Here is a 20,177-nt window from a genome sequence, read left to right as displayed (position 1 = left end):
TATTTTTTAAATGAATCATTACGCATTTTTATTGCATTTTCAACAATTTTATTTGTCAATAACCTTGGTTAACAAAACAGAGGCTTGGCTAGGAACTATGGAGTGATTTTCGAGTGTACTCCAAGCCTATAATATTCTTTGGTGGCCTCGGGACCTCCAGACCCCAAAGTGACTCAATCTCCGCGCTCATGCTTGTTTGTTCAGTCTCTCGGCGTACTTCTTCTTGAATTCGCCAGAGGGGTCGTACTTGGCGGTCAGCTCTTCCCACATGTCGGGCTTGTTCTTCATCAGGTAGCGGATGGCTTTCTCGGCTCCCTCCTTCTGTTTGGGGGTGCACTTGGCGCACTCCGTCTTCAGGGCCTCGGGAAGGCGAGCTGTGCGCGTGAGAGGAAAGAAAAACAAAATGTCAACTCCAGGTTGTACACTCTTCTGCCAAACCGTGATTATTTCCTTAGTTTTGTCCCTTGGACACAATCGTGCCCACAAAAATTTAGCATTCTCTTAATATCATTCTCGAATGATACTTTTTTTGGTTAGTCTTTTAACAAGCAAGGTACTTCTCGTCAGAGATCGTCATTTATCTGACTTTAATGATTGAATGTCGTTATATTTGTTTGGAGTGAACAGTTTTAACTCAAACCTTTATCAGTTTGGAACTGGATAGTTGTTGAATTGTCGTGGCGCACTCACATGATGGTTTTCTTTTTGCTTTTACGTTGGAGTTTGTCTACTTATGCTATTAGTTGTTGAATAAAAGTGGAAATCACCTAGTTGTTTATTGACCCAATGAATAGTAATTTGATCGGCGAGTTTTTCATTTATGAGAGGAAAACGTTTATCGTAGAATAATTAACTTAATTGTGACAAGAATGCGTTCGTTTTATCATTTACATATTACTATCCGTACCATCATCAGGAAATACATTACTATCCACAAAGTTGAAATGATAAGAGAAATTTAATCGTTCTTATTTGCATATAAAACCGATCCCAGTGGCGTAGGTACTGGAAACATTAATTGTTCTCGTATGTGCTCGCTAATTTCCGAGTGCTGCGCAAGAAGGCGATACTCAGTTGGTTTAAATTTCGACATGGGATTCTTTCATGAGGTAATTCTCTCTCTCCTTTGGTTGTTAGCCACTTTCATGTCGCAAATCCGGTGAACCAAAACTTCAGAATCTTTGCGATGGAAATACGATGGGGTAAATTTATTTATCAAAATAAATATCAGAATTAACAGAGTACTAACGTAACGAGTCAATGTACTTTTTGTATTATTTATGTAAAAAATTTTAAATTTTTGTCAATCGGGGAATTAAAAAATTGTGAAACTGCTTGAAATACCCTAAACTTAACTCGAAGTTGAAAATATTTTTCTCAATTTTCAAAGATATAAGCTTTTCAATCATTCGGTTCTGTTATATTAATTCAATCAAAAAGTAACAGAAAATATGACTAAGCTTAATCATAATAGATAGGTCCTTAATAAATTTTAGAAAATCGTATGCTCAGAAATTATTATAAGTTAGATCATATGTGTATATATAATATACATATATAATTTTAAACATTTGAGTTTTTTACTCCCTCCTATGAACCCCTACATATAACTACAACAGAATGCGAGATCGTCCTATTTCCATGAGAGATTTTCGTGCGTTTTCTTAATCCCAAGGAATCCTCTGTTTGAAATCCTTGAACTTGACAGCAAACTACCGCATTGAATATTTTCCCAAACGATGAGTTTCCCTATTGCAATTATTTTGTTCTTAGAACCCACGGAAGTTTTCATATTGCTTGGTTTAATTTGATTTGATAATGCCTTGCACCTTTCTCTCACCTCTGGAACGTTGTGAAATTTATTCCACGACCTTCGGCTGCATGTTTTCTTTTATTCCCTTTAACATCTCAGTCTCTTTTTCCGTTCCGCGTTCTCGCTGACTCAAGAGTCGCGGGAAAATTTTTCCATGATTACTAACATCGGGCAGTGGAATTATAATGGTATTTACTGCGTGGGGCTCTCTAAAACGTCATCTGGGATTGAGTACATGCTAAAGCGGAAGTAATCCATTTCCTGATTAACCACGAGGTCAATTATCTTTATAAATCAACATTACTCTCATACGCGAGGAATGAGAAGTCTTCTGAATTTTCATTACCCTTGCTTACGCGCGTAGCGATTCGAGTCTGTGCTCTGAATTCCAATTCGTACAAATCATTGGGCTCCTTCAGCATTCTTTTTTTGTACATTTCTATTAGAGTTTGAAACATAAAGTCATCCGCGTTGTTCGTTCTTTAATCTTTCGCCAAGTTTCTGAGTTATAGGTGATTATATATCAGTTTATTCTGAGTATATCTCAAGTGTTAACTGAAAGAGGCGAGACTCATCACGGTGTGATGCACCCTGTTGTCAAAACGCTACGTTGATCATTACACAACGGAGCCTTATGCAAAAGACCAGCCCTACCGTTCATCTCATGTCTTCTCTCATGAAAATTCCCTGGTCTTGTTCATATTCGATGAGAACGTGAGAATAAATGATGGCAACTTATGCGAAGTGCCACTATTGTATTTACATTGCCAATTCCTTATTATATCGTTTTCATGGCATAAGTTTCTGTCTTGGTATTTACGTTGTCCATTATTTTGCTATCTAGATAACTTGCAAAATATTTCTGCCTAAATAATTCAGTGCCCCTCACCAACTTCCGAAGCTGAAATTTTTGCGTTGATACTTTGTCTATATTTCTAAACATTCCTGAGTTTTCATCCCAAAGATTGAGTTTAATTTCTGCAGTTTTGCTGAAAATATTACGTCTGGTTATTTTGATCATGTTTTCATCCCTAATTCCTTATCTTTTTTAAATATGTCATATCCTCCATTGTAGTAATAACGATTGTAATGTACTGATTGTTGCCTTGATACTGCATCGAATAGAAAATGTTGTTGTTCACCGTAGATTACTGAACGCTCACGAAGATGGTATGGATCATTCGAAGGTCAAGCGTAACGCGTGCCCCAGCCTGCGCTTTACTGCGAGGACAATTTGTATGTATGCTGGATATTTCCTAATTAGGTCGTTCCATTCTATAGCCGCAATATTCAAATTACCTTTAGAAGGCTTCCAGGAGCAAGGCCGTCTCCTGTCACAGCCACTGTGACTATGATTGGCTCTTTCGATGCACCACTAGCTCTGAATCGTCGGGCATTTGACACTATATCTGCTTAATTAAGTCATGCCTTAGTGGGTTGCAATGTTTCTTCTCTACCCTATAATTAATTTCACTACGCAGACAGAGGTTTTCAGAAAACAATGAGTTTTCAGTATTTTTTTTCTGGGTCTATCTTCGGAATTGAATCCGTGAACGATATCGTGATTTAGTGCCGGAGTGGGCTATTAGACCACCAATTTCATTTAGTCGCCGGCGTTTTAAATTGGCCACTCGCGGAAGGCGTAATTCGTAAGTTGTTCCAATGATCCGTCGTTACTCACCTTTGAGTTCGCTACCTTCAGCGGTGCAAGGTTTTCTGTCCATGAGGCAATCGAAGTAATTCTTAAGTAGGCGGTCGCTAGCCAGCACTTCGTCCAGATTGATACTGTCGAACTTGGAGGTGTAGCCAGCAGCATTTTTTCCTTCAGCGGGGTGCGAGAGGACTACCTGAACGGTTGCCAGGACAACGACGATTGCGAAGACAAGGAAGGCCCTCATGGTTGCTTCGGACTGGAAAAAAACGGAATAAGAAAGACGTCAGTTTCAGTTTTGTTTTCATTCCAGACTTAATCGTGGAAAATAGCTTCCTCCTAAGAGATTACTTGATTCTAATGATATTGCGCAAGTGTCCGTGAATTGGAAAATAGCTAGTTGGGAGAGTAAGTTATCCAGATGGATTTTTGCGATTTTGTAAAGTGGCGTGGCTCACCAGCAGCAGTACCAGTGATCATTGAAGTGTCATAAATACTGACTCTAGCAATTGTGCCAATTGGTTTCTTTGGCTCTTGAAACGTTTTACGTTATTGAAGTTAATATGGGTATGGGGAAAAGAAAGATGATGAATGTATTTTGTTGTGCTTTCGTTTCCTGAACAATATATATTTATTTTTCATAGTCCATCTCTTAAAACGCTCTTTCCGTTTACTACGATGCCACATAATCATTTATAATCCTTTAAAAATGATTTATAATGAAATACAAGTTTATTCTGACTGTTTTCAAACTCAACCCAGCGGGTTGTATTTGCCAAGGAACAATAAAATCGAGGCGCTTTGATTGCATATTCCCTGTTGAGTGTTCAGTGACATACTTCGTCGTTCTGAGCTCGTAAGCTTTTCGTCAGGAAAATGATTGGCTGCTGGAGTGAAAACTGTTTAGTAACTTCAATGATGTCTTAGGTTTTAATTAAAGTTTAATTCATGCAGAACAAAAATAAAGAGCACACCTGAAGACCTAAAGAGGAAGTCGGTTTCCCCAAAGTGAATCTTTGGTGATCAGTCAAGGGATAAGTCGATGCGGTCTAATGTGGGGAAGGTAATCTGGCGATCGCTCAGAAAGGTGAGGAAGATATATTTAATGAATTGTGTGAAGGGAAGCATAGGCGTTGCGTCTTTCCGTGCTAAAATAACTCGAAGGTTCTCGCATTCTTTCATGATAGTTCACCGTGATAACTTAAAAGGAGAAATAGCAGTGAAATAAAAACGAGCTTGGCCAAGGAAAGTGAGAAATCCTGCGCTAAAAAGTAAAATGTACATCAATTATTTGTTCTCGTTCCTGTACTCAATTTCTATTTTACTTGCGAAAATATTTTGCAAAGTGCAAAAGTGCTAAGGTAATAATGTGTTCAACAATAATGAATTACATTTTTTAACATGATAATATGAGTTAAACGTAAACCTATTTCAGCAAATTACAAGGTTAGCATCCAGATGCTGTTAATCCGCATGCCCTTATTTAGTTTCGTTAAAATGAAAAGAATTGTAGAGTAATATTGCGTAAAACATTGCAAATTTTAGGAAATATCGTGTTTTGTGAACTTTCGGCATATTTTATACAAACTTTCTCTGTTAAGGTTTTGCATAATTTTTATATTTCAAGAGTTTTGAAGTTTGTAGCTTATATCAGTTGCCAATTCAAAAGCTATTAGTTATATTTTTGATGATTCCATGGGTCCGAAAGCTATTCCCCAAATCAGTACTTTAATTATATAACCAAAAAACAATAACTAAGAATGGATCAGGGGTCTATAATTTTAGCATCCTCTTAAAAGCATTAACTAACCACTACGACAAATTTGGTCATCGCAATGCTAATTACGATGCCGAATAATGATGGTAATTTAAAGGTTGTTCCGTTAAGGACTCTCCAAAATTCCTTAAAGTGGTTTCATATTCAAGTATATTTCCGAGGTGTGTTTAAGGTGAACATTGCAGGATTAGAATAATTAAAAGCTGTTAAAATATTACCTTGGCAGATCGTGATGGTGGGCTATGTTCCATATGCCAAGGATTTAGTGTCCCACTTAGGGCATGTGTGTTACGGTAATGCTAGTATTCGTTGCCCGAGAAATGCGATTCCTGCCCTCCTTAAAGAAAATTCTGAGTGATAAAAGGGGTATTAAATATGTTCTTAAGGCTATAAGAGAATATCTCAATTATTTCTGACCTTTTTGGATTTCAGTATCAAAACTACGTGGATTGTTGTAACCAGAACCGAAGATCCTTTTCAAATTATTATCAGCGAATAAAAAGTTAAACAGCATTTAGGAATGAATGCATGAATCCGCCATATGGGTAGTTAAATAGTGTCAGGTGGAGGAAATATTTAACACTGAAATAATGAAGCTAATCCTCCCTACTACTGATTTTATTCAATATTTTATATGAAATTACTTTCACTGTAACAATTGTATTGAGACAATATAAAATAAATGAGTGATATCCGTTAGTATGTGCCATGGAATTTAATGGTTATCCCTTTTTAGTGTTTTATCATTCTTGGGTATTAAATAAAACGGATAAACTATCTGAAAACCTATATGCTTTCTCTATATTGACTCTGCGACGTATTGGTAACAATAAGGGTCTGTTTTTCAATATTGCAGGAAAAAGCCTCCTTTTGTTAGTATTAGCGACTTGGGTGAAAAATCGTGCAAACCAAGCACATGCAAATCACATTTACAATTTGCTGTGGTATTGGAAGTAAAAAATCCCCGTTTGTTCTTGGCCACCTTTGGAATGAATCGTGCCACTTGAAAAGGCCATGTAACTTAGTTTGGAGTATGAAGAATAAACCGGGGAAGCCCAAGTGCGTCCCGAGGATTTACTGCGTAGAGCTTATGGGAGCACTATGTTAAACTCACCTGAATAGTTCCAACAGACGAAGTAAAATAACTTTTCCACTGGGATGTTGATGCCTTTCCTTCAGCTGGACTCTGGTAACTGTGCTTCTATGATTCGAACGAAGGTGTTTATATACCGTCGGACGATTACCAGCAAATAGACATAGTCATCCATCCCCTTTCCTATCATTGGAGACCTCCCTCCCCCTCTACCTATCTCTCTTTTTCACCCTCCCTCGTCCCCCACCTGTCATAGCTGGTCTTCCGTTGAAAATCTTTTCCCACCCTCGTATGCAGCGACCTCTCTGTATCCCCACTCCGACCGACCTCCCGAAGTCCCATCACGGCAATCCCATATTCTCCCTTTCCCCACTGTCCCCTCCCACTTGAGATTAACCTTCCTCTTTCTGACAAAGATCACGCTGCACAACATCCCCTCTTCCTTCCCCCAACCGGCGCCTCCTCAAGTCGTCCACTCAATATTACCATGGCACCCCCTTTAAGCTCCCGCCCCTCCGTGAGAGGGTCTCTCCCACTCTCTCCGCTGGCGAGCTTACTCCGGAGGTTCGAAAGCAGGGAAGGGAAGGGGGAGAACCGGAGGCCACTCCGTCGGACAAGAGGAAGCTCTGCCGAAGGGCACCAAACCCGTTGGCGTAGAGGAAGATGGGGGTAGGCAGGGGCGCTGAAGAGGGGTTCGTGTGTGTGGGATGAGAGGAGGGTCGGAGTTGGGCATGGGAGACGGAGTGTCCGTGGGGGGAGGGGTGGGTGGGAAATATCGAAGGCGACGGCAAGGGTGCAGTTGCAGCCATCCGCCTACGCGAACCCAGTGCACGCCTCCGTGACGTAATGTACGGGGGCCCTGCGTGATGTTTCATAGCATTCACTGACCGCCTGCTTCCAGTGTTCCGATGGAAAACAGACCCCCGCTCGTCACATTTCTTTTTTTTTACTTTGCTTTCCTCATTTTTCTAGCTTCGGCATCGGTCTTAATTAAGATTTATTTTCTCCTTTCTTGCCTCTCGTCACCATCGCTTTTTTCCGCTTGTTGATGGGCGATTTCTTTATGGCAACGTGAGTATTCCATAATAAAAGAAATAGTCGAGCGCCTCCATCGAACAGTGCTATTGCTTCCTGGGATTTCACGCCGATCACAATGAGATATCCGTTTTTTTACTTTGCAGAATGATTTCTCGTTACCTGTAGTGCGCACGACATTACCATATCACAAACAAGCGTCCGTTCAAGGTCTGTTTTTTTCCGAATTCAACCGTATTTCCTTGTAACTTACAATCGTTGAAAATACCTGGAATATCGTTGAATACCTCCTTTCAAACCTGCAGGTTTTGAAAGTCGTTGAAAATAAGGCGGCTGTAATTAATTGAAAAATTGCACCTTGAAGCGCTCGTGAAGACCTGAGTAAATTTTATTATTTTAGGGACTTAATCCGATAGGAAAACATTAAATGTAGCGTAGCCACAGCTAGTCTATATGAGTTGCATTGATTGGAAACTTAAAATGCTTTAAATGTACTTCTTTATTATGTGGGGTAACGGAATAAATATGCAAATGGATTGCATTGACGGAAGTTATGTACAAATCATAATTGTCTAATAATAATTACATAAAATCCTGCATTCCAGAATTAGTAGTAGTGGTTTTTGGGGGATGCGGCCGACAGCTGAGGTCATTTGCGTCTTTAGGAATAAAGGAAGGGTGGAGAGAAACGCGGCGTCGGCATTAGCCCACTCTTAACGAAAGGAGCCACTGGGCAACAGTTTAACGTCCCATCCGACGGACTGCGTGCTCACTCAAAGTGATCTCCACAAAGCACCTCAAGTAGGGATCGGGATACCACTGGAAAATATCTGTCGCCTCCAGGATTCTAACCTTGGCGCTCATTGTGTGAAGCCAGTAGGTTAGTCACCGCACCATCCCGATCCCTTTCAAGAATTAGTATAATTATTTTTGTGGCACTATTGGGAGAGACGGAAACTCTGGGCTAGAAGGTAGAATTTCTGGAAGAGAAACTCTGCATAAATATTGGACTATCATAATTGGAAGATGGTTCAGGGTTCCCCAATTGAGAGACTCAGTCCGCAGGCACTGTAGGTCCTGGCTGTGAGTTATTCTCACATGTCGCGGCATTGAGAAACATAATGTCGCCAAAATTTACATCACCACCTCAATGCGAACCCAGATATTCGACTTAGGAATTCCACTTTTCGTAATTCTCCTTATTCTGCTACGACTTCTCTACTTGCTGTGGATTATAGGCTTTGTATGATTCCGCCATATGTGTCCTATATTATTGTTGAGACTCCATCACCAAACCAGACCCTTGGTATTGGGATCCCAAATTTATTTCTTTCGTCCTTTAAGTTATTGTCATTTATCAAACCTATATAAGGATGGACGAAGTCCGTTGCTTATTCCTTATTCATTTAGGAATGCAGACCAAAAAAAGTGATTTCAACTCCTGAGTACCTCCAAGTTACCCTAAAAGGTCAAATTCTATTGAGTTGATAAAATATTTTATATATATGGAAAGTTTTAGACTTTTTTTGCGAATGTGCTTAGGTATTTTTTGAGGGTTTTGGAATTCATATATCTCCATTAAATTAACTTATGAATAATTGTATCTTAAAGTTACCCGTGAAGATTTTCCTCCATAAGAGAGCTCTTTAAAAAAATCGTCACATGAGGGGTCGGTTTCCCTTCGCTGCAAGTCAATTTAGAGGTCATTCAAAAACAAATATTAGTGTAATCTGATATATTATAATGCATGTATGCTGTAAAAAGTTGACGTAATGAGTTAAAACATTTTTTTCATCATGGGAGATTTTACTTGGGTAAACTACAAGGATTTTTAAGTTAAGTCATAGTTTTGACGAACGAGTGCCAGATTGGGCGGTCGGAGATACATGTTTTGAGGTCCCTTGAAACTGCTTTAATGATTTTTTTAATTTAAGTTTGGGTGAGCAATGTGATTGATTTTTTGTCGAAAATAAATATTAATAAATTCAATATTGTTACTTTTTAAAAATTAAAATCATATCTATGCAATTTTCCGAATGTATTTTTCAGAACCTTGATGATTACATAGATTTTAACATTATTAATTAATTAATAAAAACTACGGTTAAAGATTCCGAAAAGTAATATTACCATTTTTATTGCACACAAAAGTTCATTTCACTTTTTTTGTTTTTCGTGGATTAGTGGCAAGTCAGTACTCAATTCTATCTGTTTACCATTTCATCAAATAATTCAGTCATTCCTGCTCTGGTGAGATTCAGTTAGCATTCCTATGTCATATAGGGCATTTTTCTATAATTAGCTTCTTACAAGGCCGAATAATAAAGTGAAATTTTGAGATTAGATAACAATTGTTCCCTTGACTGCCCTAGAAATTTCCGGGAAATTGCGTATATCTTTTCCGATGAAGACGTAGCCATCTCTAGAGCGCGAAGCTAGGTTTTTAAGCATTGTTAAAAATAATCACTAATTAGTAACAATTTTGTTAATTTTGACATTCGCTCGTTGAAGGATATTACGCAAAATTATATGCGACCTTTTCTATTAGTTTTCATGGAATATGCGCTCTTTGTCCGCTCAAGGCAAAACTAACGCCATCGCGAATGCTCTCGAACACTCCGAAAAACTGCGCATACACGGCAAGCGCACCTTGGTCTCGTGCGGAATTCTTCGTGTGTCTCCCCTGAGAACAACAGGTCCTTCGGCGCTATTGTTTAGCGAAAAATTCATTCCTGGGACAAAGTCCAGCGAATGGAAATGGATGTTTGTCGCGGGTGTCATTTAGTTTTTTTTTTACGCTGTGAAATTCTCGAATTTGAATGGAAATGGACACTAGAGGAGTGTAGCGTAGGAGCGGTGTTCAGCCACCCACGACGGAACGTCGCGACGTTCCCTCAAGGGACAAAACGCACGCTCAGTGCTCTTTCAGTTTTACACCACGTAATCTTCGCCGTTCCAACCAACTTCCTCGCCACACAATGTTAACCTCGCTAAAAGGCTGCGAATTGGTTCTTTGTAGGTTGATTACCGATGTTAGTGACTCGCTACTTGAGTTTTTGTTGTATCTATCTTCAGCTTCGGTACTCCTCCTAAATAGTTTTTCAATTTAAAATTTCATTAAAATATTTGCAAATATATAGCAAGTTCTAGGTGTTTTTTTTTGCGAATATGCGTTGGAATTTTCCGAGGGCTTTGGAATTTATGTATCCTAATGAACTTAGCATGCGAAGAATTGTATCTAAAAGTTACCCGCGGAGATTTTCCTCTATAAGAGAGCTCTTTAAATTTTTTGAAAATCATCACATGAGGGGGTCAGTTGCCCATCGCTGCAAGTCAATTTAGAGGCCATTTAAAAACAAATGTTAGTGTAATCTTAGATATTCCAATGCAGTTATGGTGCGAAAAGTTGGCGTAATGAGTTTAAAAACTTGTTTTCATCATGGGAGATTTTTACTTGGGTAAACTATAAGGATTTTTAAGTTGAGTCATAGTTTTGACAAACGAGTGCCAGATTGGGCGGACGAAAATACATGTTTTGTGGTCCCTTGCAACTATTTTCATCATTTTTTTTAAATTTAAGAATGGGTTAAGTGTTTTGCGGCACCTATGTGATTGATTTTTTGTCGGAAATGATAATTGAAAAACTACTAATGTGAGATGGACGAAATGCATTTCTTACCTTCTACTTTAAAAGTAGATGAACTGATCAGATTTTGGCCAACATCCACTCCTCACCCCACTGACCGTTTCGGCCGTTTTATATCAAGAATTAATCGAGTGGCGCCGCCGCAAAAAGTGCGTTCGAATAGAGGGTAAGATCTGAGAATTATTTTTATAAAGCTGATAAGAGCATCCGTGAAGCACTCTTCTATTTCTCTCAATACATATGACAAAATTTAGTTATTGGCGTGGTACTTGACGGTTACGGACGGAATTAACGGGTTTAATGATCCTATTATGATAAATAAAGAATTATTTATCTTAGCTCACACGAAAATATGCGAGTTTTTATTGTTTTTGGCCCATATCAACGTGGTCACAATGGATACCTTATCGCCGCGCAGGACAATTCTCCGAAAATGCCGAGTCCATTTCTGTCCGGAAGAATAAACTATCTTAAATATACTACGCCCCTAAGAATTAACTGTAGGAAGAGGTGATTTCAAGACTTCTCTTTCATTTTGCTTAGAAAAGACACGAAGAAATACCTGTAATAAGCCTGAGTAATTGAAAAAAATGACCATCAATTTGTAATGCTGTCCTTGTCTTCGGTCATGAAAGGGAAAATCAAATGGAGACAGTATTATGCTGACCACATTATATTTTTTCTTTAAGAAACCATTTCATATTAATAACGGATAACGGGCTTATAAATATTGTTGTTCTGCTTAAGGCTGAGAAACGTTATTCCCCTCATATTCATCAGAAGAACCTTGGCCTGTTCTGCAAGGGAAAATAACAATCCTTTGTTCAAAATGTAATTATTTCGTAATTCATTCTAGTCCCTGCTCTTGCGGTTGTAAACATCGACACGGCAACTGCAATTGTTAGAAAAGGTCGTTTAATAGCGTTTACATGATTATAGTAACTTTATTGGGTACACCCTACATGGGTGTAAAAGGGGGTTTATATCATTAATATTATATCATATATATATTAAAGGGGTTTCATTCGAAGGTTATCACTGCAGATAAGGCTTTGCCTCATCATTTTGATCCCGAGAGACATGAGCATAGCTCTCTGTGTAAATCTCCGGAATCACCAACACCAAAAAACGGCAGTGAAGGAAAAGTTATGGTCTTAGTTGCACCAGCACACACAACTGCAAGTGGATGATACTATAGGAATGTACTGAAAATTATTAAATGCCATATGGTTCGTAAAAGGCGATATTTCAAAGCAACAAGCTAGGTGCTGCACCAAGATAATGCAGGACTGCACATTGCAAATGTTTTTGCTGAATGTTTCACGAAAATCAGTGTGATATGTGTTTCTCATCCTCCCTATAGTCCAAATTTGGACATTGTGACTTTTTCATGCTTCCAAATGTAAAGAAATACCTTTGTGCAGAGTTTTATTCATCATCAGAAGCAGGCGTACGCGAACTTAGCAATGTTTCAAATCACAATGGATCTCGTAGACGCAATGCAGAAGTCAAATCAATAAAACTATATACACGTGTACATTACATATTCAAGATAACAATATCATATAAAATTAAGTTTATTCGCGGTAAATTATATGAATAAATTATTTATGGTAATTATTTATTGAGCATATTTCCTATGTTCTGTTCAAGGTTTATACATACCTATGGATCGTGGATTCCGAAGCAGTCAAATAATGTAAATGATATTACAGACAATCTCGTGCGCCTACAGGCTATACATACGTCTATTGTAAATTGAATTGAAACTTCAAAGAATTTTTCCGGGATGGGATGGTTATTTCCTGCGAGGTGTAAATATGAGGTCATGAGAGGAATACATTTATAGAGGAAGCGAAATACAGTTTTAAAAGATTGATGAGTGGAAGTGCAGCAGAGAAAATGCGGATATTGTTTTAAATGAATTTTGTTTTAATAATATTTATTATTTTATATGCAGACAATCTAATGTCTGTGTTCACACAACTGTAGTTTATACTATTAATTTTATGTAATCAAAATAATTTCTTATTAATATAAAATGTAAATCGAGACAATTAGTTCCATTTTAAAATTTGGTGAAATTACACATAAAAAATACGGATCAGGGTTGAATTAATAAAGAATATTATCAATCAAGTTCAACAAATAAAGTTTAATTCACCATGAAGTTCTAGATCTGTAGTTGTGATATTATTTACAAAGAATTGTTAAAATGTTCCGGAAAACATTATCAGACTTTATACAGGTATCTGTATAAAGTCTGATCTGGATAAAGTACCTCATTCCACTCGTGATTCAAATATTCAGTGTGATTTTTCCTTTTTACCTTTGAAAAAAGAAAATTCGCCGATGCGTTAAAAGTATATTTCCAATATACTATCATGATATGATCTCCCCTCTCCCGCACTTTGATGAACGAGTAATAGGCTTCATTTTCCCGTCATCTTAGTTTACCCCCCCCCCCCACACCAACCAGTATGGAAAATCTTTGGTTGCCTGTGGTGTTGTACTCGATTCTCTCCCTCTCCCCTAACTCGACCGCACGACTTCTCACCACCACAACCATCCTCCCCATCCGTCTCCTGGCCAAATAGCCAACGGGAATTCCCAACCCTGACGCACGAACGTGATGGAGTGTTGCAGAACGCGTTGTGCCGCGCTCATTAAGTTTATGGACAGCGTAAATTCAGATTTGCTTGTTTACTTGGATTAAATAGGAAAAGGATGAGTTTAGATTAAATGCTTTTAAATAATGATTTGAGATAAAAATAGAAAATATTAGCTTGATGGAGAGGAAGAAAAACCAGTTAATGCAAAGTTGAATTAGCGGGTATAAGCAGATTGAAGAGATAAGTGGAGGAAATGTGAAGCAAAAAGAAAAATTGAATGAAAATATTCCAATTAGGAGGGAAAGTGTAAGACTCAGCTAACCTAGAGTATATCGGAAAAATTCGTCATCCCCTTAATATATAGTATTTAATTTGACAAATTAGTACATTATTCAACTAATGATAAAAGAAAATGTGTAATGAATGTTTAAGATCAAAACACCAAAACTTAGAGTAGCCGTATACGTATATCTATGTTAACATTATTTAAAATATATTTATTCACAGTCCTCAATGGTGATACTAAGAAGGGCACAGTAATATGAATAGTGGTATATTAAAGACAATGTAAAATACTCAAAGATTAAAAACTATTGCATAGCGTTATCGTCTAGTTTAAGAGAAGAATATTAGGTCCCATATGTGCTCAATCCCGTGTGAAAGTACTTATATATACATATAAATGTATGGGTCGCGGCAGTCGAGGGGATAGAGTGTTGAGCTACTAATCTGAGGGTCCTGGGTTCAATTCCCGGGCAAGTATCTGGGCACCTGCAGCTCCACCCAAGCTATATGATTTTTCGGGTACCAGATCTTCCTGGGAAACCATCACCGGCACTGGGAAAGGAACTGGCCCCCCATCCTGATGTGTGAATTTCACACGCCGTCGGGCTTAGTACGGGGTGAACTCTACCATCAACTACTAACCGACCTTCGGGTTGATTACTGTGTTTATAAACTATATATATATACATATACATATATACATATATATATATATATATATATGTGTGTGTGTGTGTGTGTATATATATTATTAGGTAATCTACCGGTAAAGGTAGGTTTTTGGATGAACACAACTACCAAATATTTATTTGGTTACTCCTAACAAAACACAAACCAGCTCCTTGTCTACATCAGCTCCCTCTTCATCTCTGAGTACTTCCTTCCTCCCTTCATCCCGCCCAATATCCATATCCTGTTCCTGCCTTTTCCTTATTTGCCCAACATTCTCCCCTCAATTACAGTCTTTAACATCCCACTACCGATCAATACGCCCTTAATCCATTTTTCCTACCTCCATTGCATTTCTCCCAACAAATCCCGCTTTTCGCCCACCATACTAAATACTTCCTCATTTGTTTTCTTCTCGGTCCATTTCATCTTCTCCATTCTTCTCCACACCCACATTTCAATAGCCTCCAGTCTACGTCTATCATCCTCTTTCAACGACCACGTTTCCGCGCCATACATACCCATGCTCCATATCGAAGTTTTTACGAGTCTTTTCTTAATATCCTTACTCAACATCCCTCTCATCAACTCCCTCCTTGTAAAAGCCTCCTTGCCTAGCGCAATTCTTCTCTTTATGTCCCTACTACATTGACCGTGTTGGTCCAAAACACTTCCGAGATACGTAAACTGTTCTATCTGCTCTAGTTTTTGCCCTCCTATTTTAATGTTTAGCTTAGCCTTTTTCTTTCTAGAAAATCGCATTACCTTTGTTTTATTAATATTGATTTTCATCCCATACCTGTCGCACTGAATTTCCAATTCACTCAGCAATGCTTGCAACCCCTTGGCTGACTGACAAACTAAAGCTTGATCTTCAGCGAACCTAACTGATTTTACGAATTCCTCAACGACTTTCATTCCTACCTCCAGTTCTTCGCATGCCTCTTTAATCATTTCCTGTACATATAGGTTGAACAGCAACGGTGATAATGGGCAACCCTGCCTTACATATCTTCCGGATGATTCCGCACGGCCCATCCGGCCTCTCCGTCCCTTACTCGCACCTGAGCAGTCTGAGACATGTACAGGTTGCGGATTAGCCTCCTGTCCCTCTTATCTATTCCTATTCTCTATTCTCTGCAATATACTCATTAGTTTTTCCCAATTCACTCCATCAAACACTTTTTCGAAATCTACGAAACAGGCAAATACTTCGTGATTGTATTCTATATTCCCCTCGATTAATAATCACATTACTGCATTACGCGTACCTCTCCCCTTCCCAAACCCAAACTTATCATCCCCTAAGTAATAATTTGCCCTACTCTCTATCCTTTTGTTGATGATCCTGAGGACAACTTTAGCTGCGTGGAATATCACATCTATTGTCCTGTAGTCCTAACATGATGTAACATTAATCTTTTTCGGAATAGGAACTAAAACTGATATCACAAAGTCTTCCGGCCAGATTCCTTCCTCATAGATACTACGAATCAGCCCATATAGCCTCTTCCTCCCACATTTTCCTAAACATTTTAGTAGTTTCGCAGGAATGCTATCCACCCCCACGGCCTAATTTAGTTTCATCTCCCTTAATTCCCTTTCTATCTCATCGTCGGGTATGTCTGGTAGAGTTCACCCAGTACTAAGGCCGACGGCGTATGAAATTCACACATCAGGGTAGGGGGGCCAGTTCCTTTCCCTGCGCCGGTTATAGTTTTCCAGTAAGACCTGGTACCCGAAAAATCACATAGCTTGGGTGGGGCTACAGGTGCCCTGAGTGCCTTGCCCGGAAATCATTTAGTGAAACTTGGAGCAGCTTAGTTTATTTGTAATGCTATCATAGAATCTAAGGTAAATAGATATCGCAAAATTTAAATATCGTCTCGGATTAACAGTTTGGCGGACCAAGATGAAACTGTCTCGTCTTTGAATGTAAGACCACTAAATATGGAAAATATATTTAAACACAAAATAATATGAAGTCAGTTTGTGTATTTTCTCAAGGAGTCGTCCTTCAATGTGCATTGCTGGTCATGGTGCACTTTTATTTGATTTTTCTTCCATAAAGGATTCCAGTTTTATAAAATTGTAGATTTGGGTTCTTTTTACACAGTTCTTCTTTTCCCGTATAAATATTAGGATGAAAAATTCGGATCTATTTGTAAGTCACGGTCGGAATTATTGATTTGTAAATATATACTGTAATCTCCTTTGTCAAAATTATATGCCCTGGGCGTACTTAACTCCATTGAACTTTTTAAAATGAAGTTACATTTATTTCGGAGTGAATATAGCAATACATTTCCTTTGATACTCTAATTATGTTTCCAATATTTTTGTGTTGTTTAGATTTTGAAACTCATGATGCATGAGTTTTATGAACCTCCCAGGTATGGAATTGAACATAAGAAAAACATTCTATAAATTTGCACCCATCAAATTTCCTTCTTTCTTCCTTCACGAGTAAAATGGTTAATTTAATTGGCTGATTACTGCAAATAGGATGCAACTTCCAATCGTCAATGCATTTTTCTCGGCATATGTGAATGAGGTCTCATATCAGTTGTTTTCAAGAGCAAATGGGGTGGATGCGTAACACAGAAAAGTTCCAACTACATGAAATAATGTATTTTGCCGATTCGGAAGTATTTATTGTTCGTTTATCCAAGTATTGATTTACTGTAGCCTCCATTTTACTCCTCCACTGATATAAGCCTTATATCCCCGTAGTTCTTCCTTCTCGTAACTCTTTTGGTGTGACCTACGTATTAATACCTTGGCCTACCTCTGAAGACCTTCCTTTCTAATCTCTCCTCGGTAGCGTTCCCAACAAATCCATCGTGTCTTAAGGTGCACCTAAACCATCTGGTTCATATTGTTCATATATCGGTTCATGATTTCCGTTCGCTATAGCGAAATATGCCACCCGTTACTGCTTTTCTTTTTTCATCCATACCGATGGGAAGCTTTCCTCCATCCTTCCGCTCCGTTGCGGAAATTATTCAAGCATCGAAGGTTAGAAACATGTAAATAAAACATTTTATTCTGTCATTATCAAACAAATTGCTTTTCACTAACGAAGCTCCATGCGTTCTGATGTGAAAATTCGAAATGGGTTTACCCTTAACCGTTGCCAAGTTACTGAGTAGCCACGATTTATGTAACAACCTTTCGCCTGTGGATTTTTCCCAAGCCTTGGGGCGCCCCAAGCAATATGGACCTAAACATCATGGCTTTGAAGTGCTACGATTGGAAAGCCAGGATTGTTGTGAAACCTCACAGGTACCTAACCCCCCCCCCCACGAGTAGAAAGAAATGAGATACGCCCTTAGGAGAAAATGGGTTGGTAGTAGCCGTCTGCTGCCACGAATGACGTCCTGCGAAAAGTACAGCACGGTACGATATGACCCCATAACGTGTTTATTAATCTTATCCTGGGGATTTTATCACTTCGAAATGTTTCGACATTAAAATTCCCTATGTTCAATGGCTACCTAAATTAATCGAATGCAGACCATCCAGAATTTAACACGGAAGCCGGCTGGACGACCTCAGGGTGTGGCGCGAGTTGATCAGTGTTAGAATTGAAAAACGCAACATAGGTTTGAATCTAGTGAATGGCATCAACGGTCTGTCGTGACAAAATTGTATCTAGAATCGGTTCCAGTAAAAATAACTTAAATCGCCTCTGAACCATTACTTATATCAGATCGGGGCTGCGACTTAGCTAGAATACCGGGAAAAAATAGATTTTTTATTTGGATATGGAGTACGTTGTAAAGTCGGGGAATATTGGAAAAAAATCACTGGAAAATTCTGTTTCTGGTATTTTTCTCGTTCTCCACTTCGACAGAATGCGGTTCAAAACAGGTCCTGTGTTTTATGAGGGAAGGCTGAAATTTCCATTTTTCTGGAAAGGAAATTTTAAACTTATTTCCTGAAGTACTCATTTAATATTAGTTTTCATAATATTTCTACAAATTTGGTCAAATTAATATTTTTATTATAATGCAATTTGCTGGGAAAGTATTTAATAAATGCATTAAGATTATTTGAGAAGTTCACGCTTGGATTTAGTGAATTTATTTATTTAGTGAATTTTTTCTTCAAGTTACATTTCCAGGAAAGGTATAAAAAATCATGATTTTTTGCCAGAAAACTCAAGGCATAAAAAATGAACGAAGTAACAGCCCATTAGAAGATGCCAAACAGTGTTTTCGTCCATCAACGAGTTTGCCATATCCTTATTAATGCGGGTGTACAGGCACCAAACACTTTTTACGAGTCATGTTGGTTTGATTAGTTTCACGTCCTTCACTGTGAGAAAATGTAATCAGTCGATTTAAATGAAAGAATCAGGAAGGGACGCTACGCGACTGAGGACGTAGGAGCCTATTCGGCGGGAAATATCATTAAACAGCTATTACAACCCCGGAATCAGAAATCAGTATCTCCTTCCATTCAGAAAGTCGCAAATGATGTAAGGAATGCATGCATATTTTTCAAGGTCATCGCCACGGGAAGTTTTATTTCATTTGCATTTCCCCTTCCTGTGAAATTGTCTTAGAACGATTTTAGGAAAATTACGCTGATTTCCTTCCTGGTATCTCAACATTTCGAGGATATATCTTTTGTTATCTTAAAGTGGGGGAATTGAAGCTCAGATTTGGTAACTATCGATTAGTAGAGCCATTCGGAGTACGAAGGGAGAAATGCTGGATCGTCAAAAACCTTACTTTCAGTCTTATGAAATTCTGCTAATAACCGTCGGGCGGCTAACTTTCCGTATGGCAGAAGTCATTAATCTATGGCCTTCGGTTTTAATCTAGGGGTTGATTTAGGAATTATAAATAGTCGAGTGGATTAAATCAATACGGCGACACTCCACTCGGCCAGCTAGTGGTCTATTGAATTGTAATAATCAGATACCCATTTAGTTATCTCTCAAACTGTTGGTATCTCTCGAGAAGTTGCTAATTTCAAATATTGTCGAAATATGTTTCGAGCGATGTCAATAGGGAATCTCTACAAATGGAAGTTGGGTGCGACATGTAAGGCAATAAAATATGACTGAAAGCCGACGTTCGAAACAAGCAAATTTATTTTTTAGGCAATAACCTACGTTTTAAATTATGAGGCCAAGATAATAAAGCATTGAAAACTCCACTCGAATCGTTTTTTCAAGATGTGTATGCAAACATGGGTATTTCCATTTGAGAATCCTTGAAAAATATTTGACGGGATTTGTCAATTTTTTATTCAGTTTAAATATGCTTCCGGAGATCACAGAAATATGTTTTTTATGCTAAATGAAATGATTAGTTCATGCCATCTTCATTATTCTGTTATGTACATGTTGTGTGGGGTGTAAAAATCTATTGCCTTGTCCGGTTTTCCATCTTAATTATGGGTATGCACTGCGATGAAGTTAATGCTTCTATTTTCGCTAGGCTCCGGATTAAATTTCTGCTAAACGACTACATTTTAGGAAATGATAAATTAAGATATTGCTATTTTTTTAAACTAAATAAATAGAAAACTTGCTTTAACATTATGTGCTTTGGCAACTAACGAGTACTTTCCAATAATATCG

The 20,177-nt window shown here is 38.3% G+C and overlaps 2 protein-coding genes across 7 annotated transcripts in view; one reads left to right on the top strand and one right to left on the bottom strand.

Moving 5' to 3' along the window:
• The window catches only part of LOC139693882 (uncharacterized), a 136,819-nt gene that overhangs the window by 77,016 nt on the left and 39,626 nt on the right, over window positions 1–20,177 (top strand). The window lies entirely within an intron of this gene.
• Window positions 26–6,487, bottom strand: LOC139693849 (ejaculatory bulb-specific protein 3-like). The gene is made up of 3 exons (XM_071592159.1): window positions 6,356–6,487; window positions 3,495–3,723; window positions 26–374 (listed from the first exon to the last, which is right to left on the bottom strand). The coding sequence occupies exons 2-3, from the start codon at window positions 3,709–3,711 to the stop codon at window positions 187–189; spliced, it is 405 nt and encodes a 134-aa protein (XP_071448260.1). The 5' UTR covers window positions 3,712–3,723; window positions 6,356–6,487; the 3' UTR covers window positions 26–186.

Source organism: Hetaerina americana, unplaced genomic scaffold (genome assembly GCF_022747635.1).
Source record: "Hetaerina americana unplaced genomic scaffold, ioHetAmer1.1.p SCAF_1, whole genome shotgun sequence".
Classification (NCBI taxonomy): domain Eukaryota; kingdom Metazoa; phylum Arthropoda; class Insecta; order Odonata; family Calopterygidae; genus Hetaerina; species Hetaerina americana.
The sequence above is the reverse complement of the archived record's forward strand: the minus strand, read 5'-3'. Positions and strand labels throughout refer to the sequence as shown.

Coding starts and splice junctions, on each gene's coding strand:
- LOC139693849 (XM_071592159.1), bottom strand. CDS start 3,711: ATGAGGGCCTTCCTTGTCTTCGCAATCGTCGTTGTCCTGGCAACCGTT. Junction 375..3,494: donor TGAAGGTAGCGAACTCAAAG/GTGAGTAACGAC, acceptor TCACGCGCACAG/CTCGCCTTCCCGAGGCCCTG.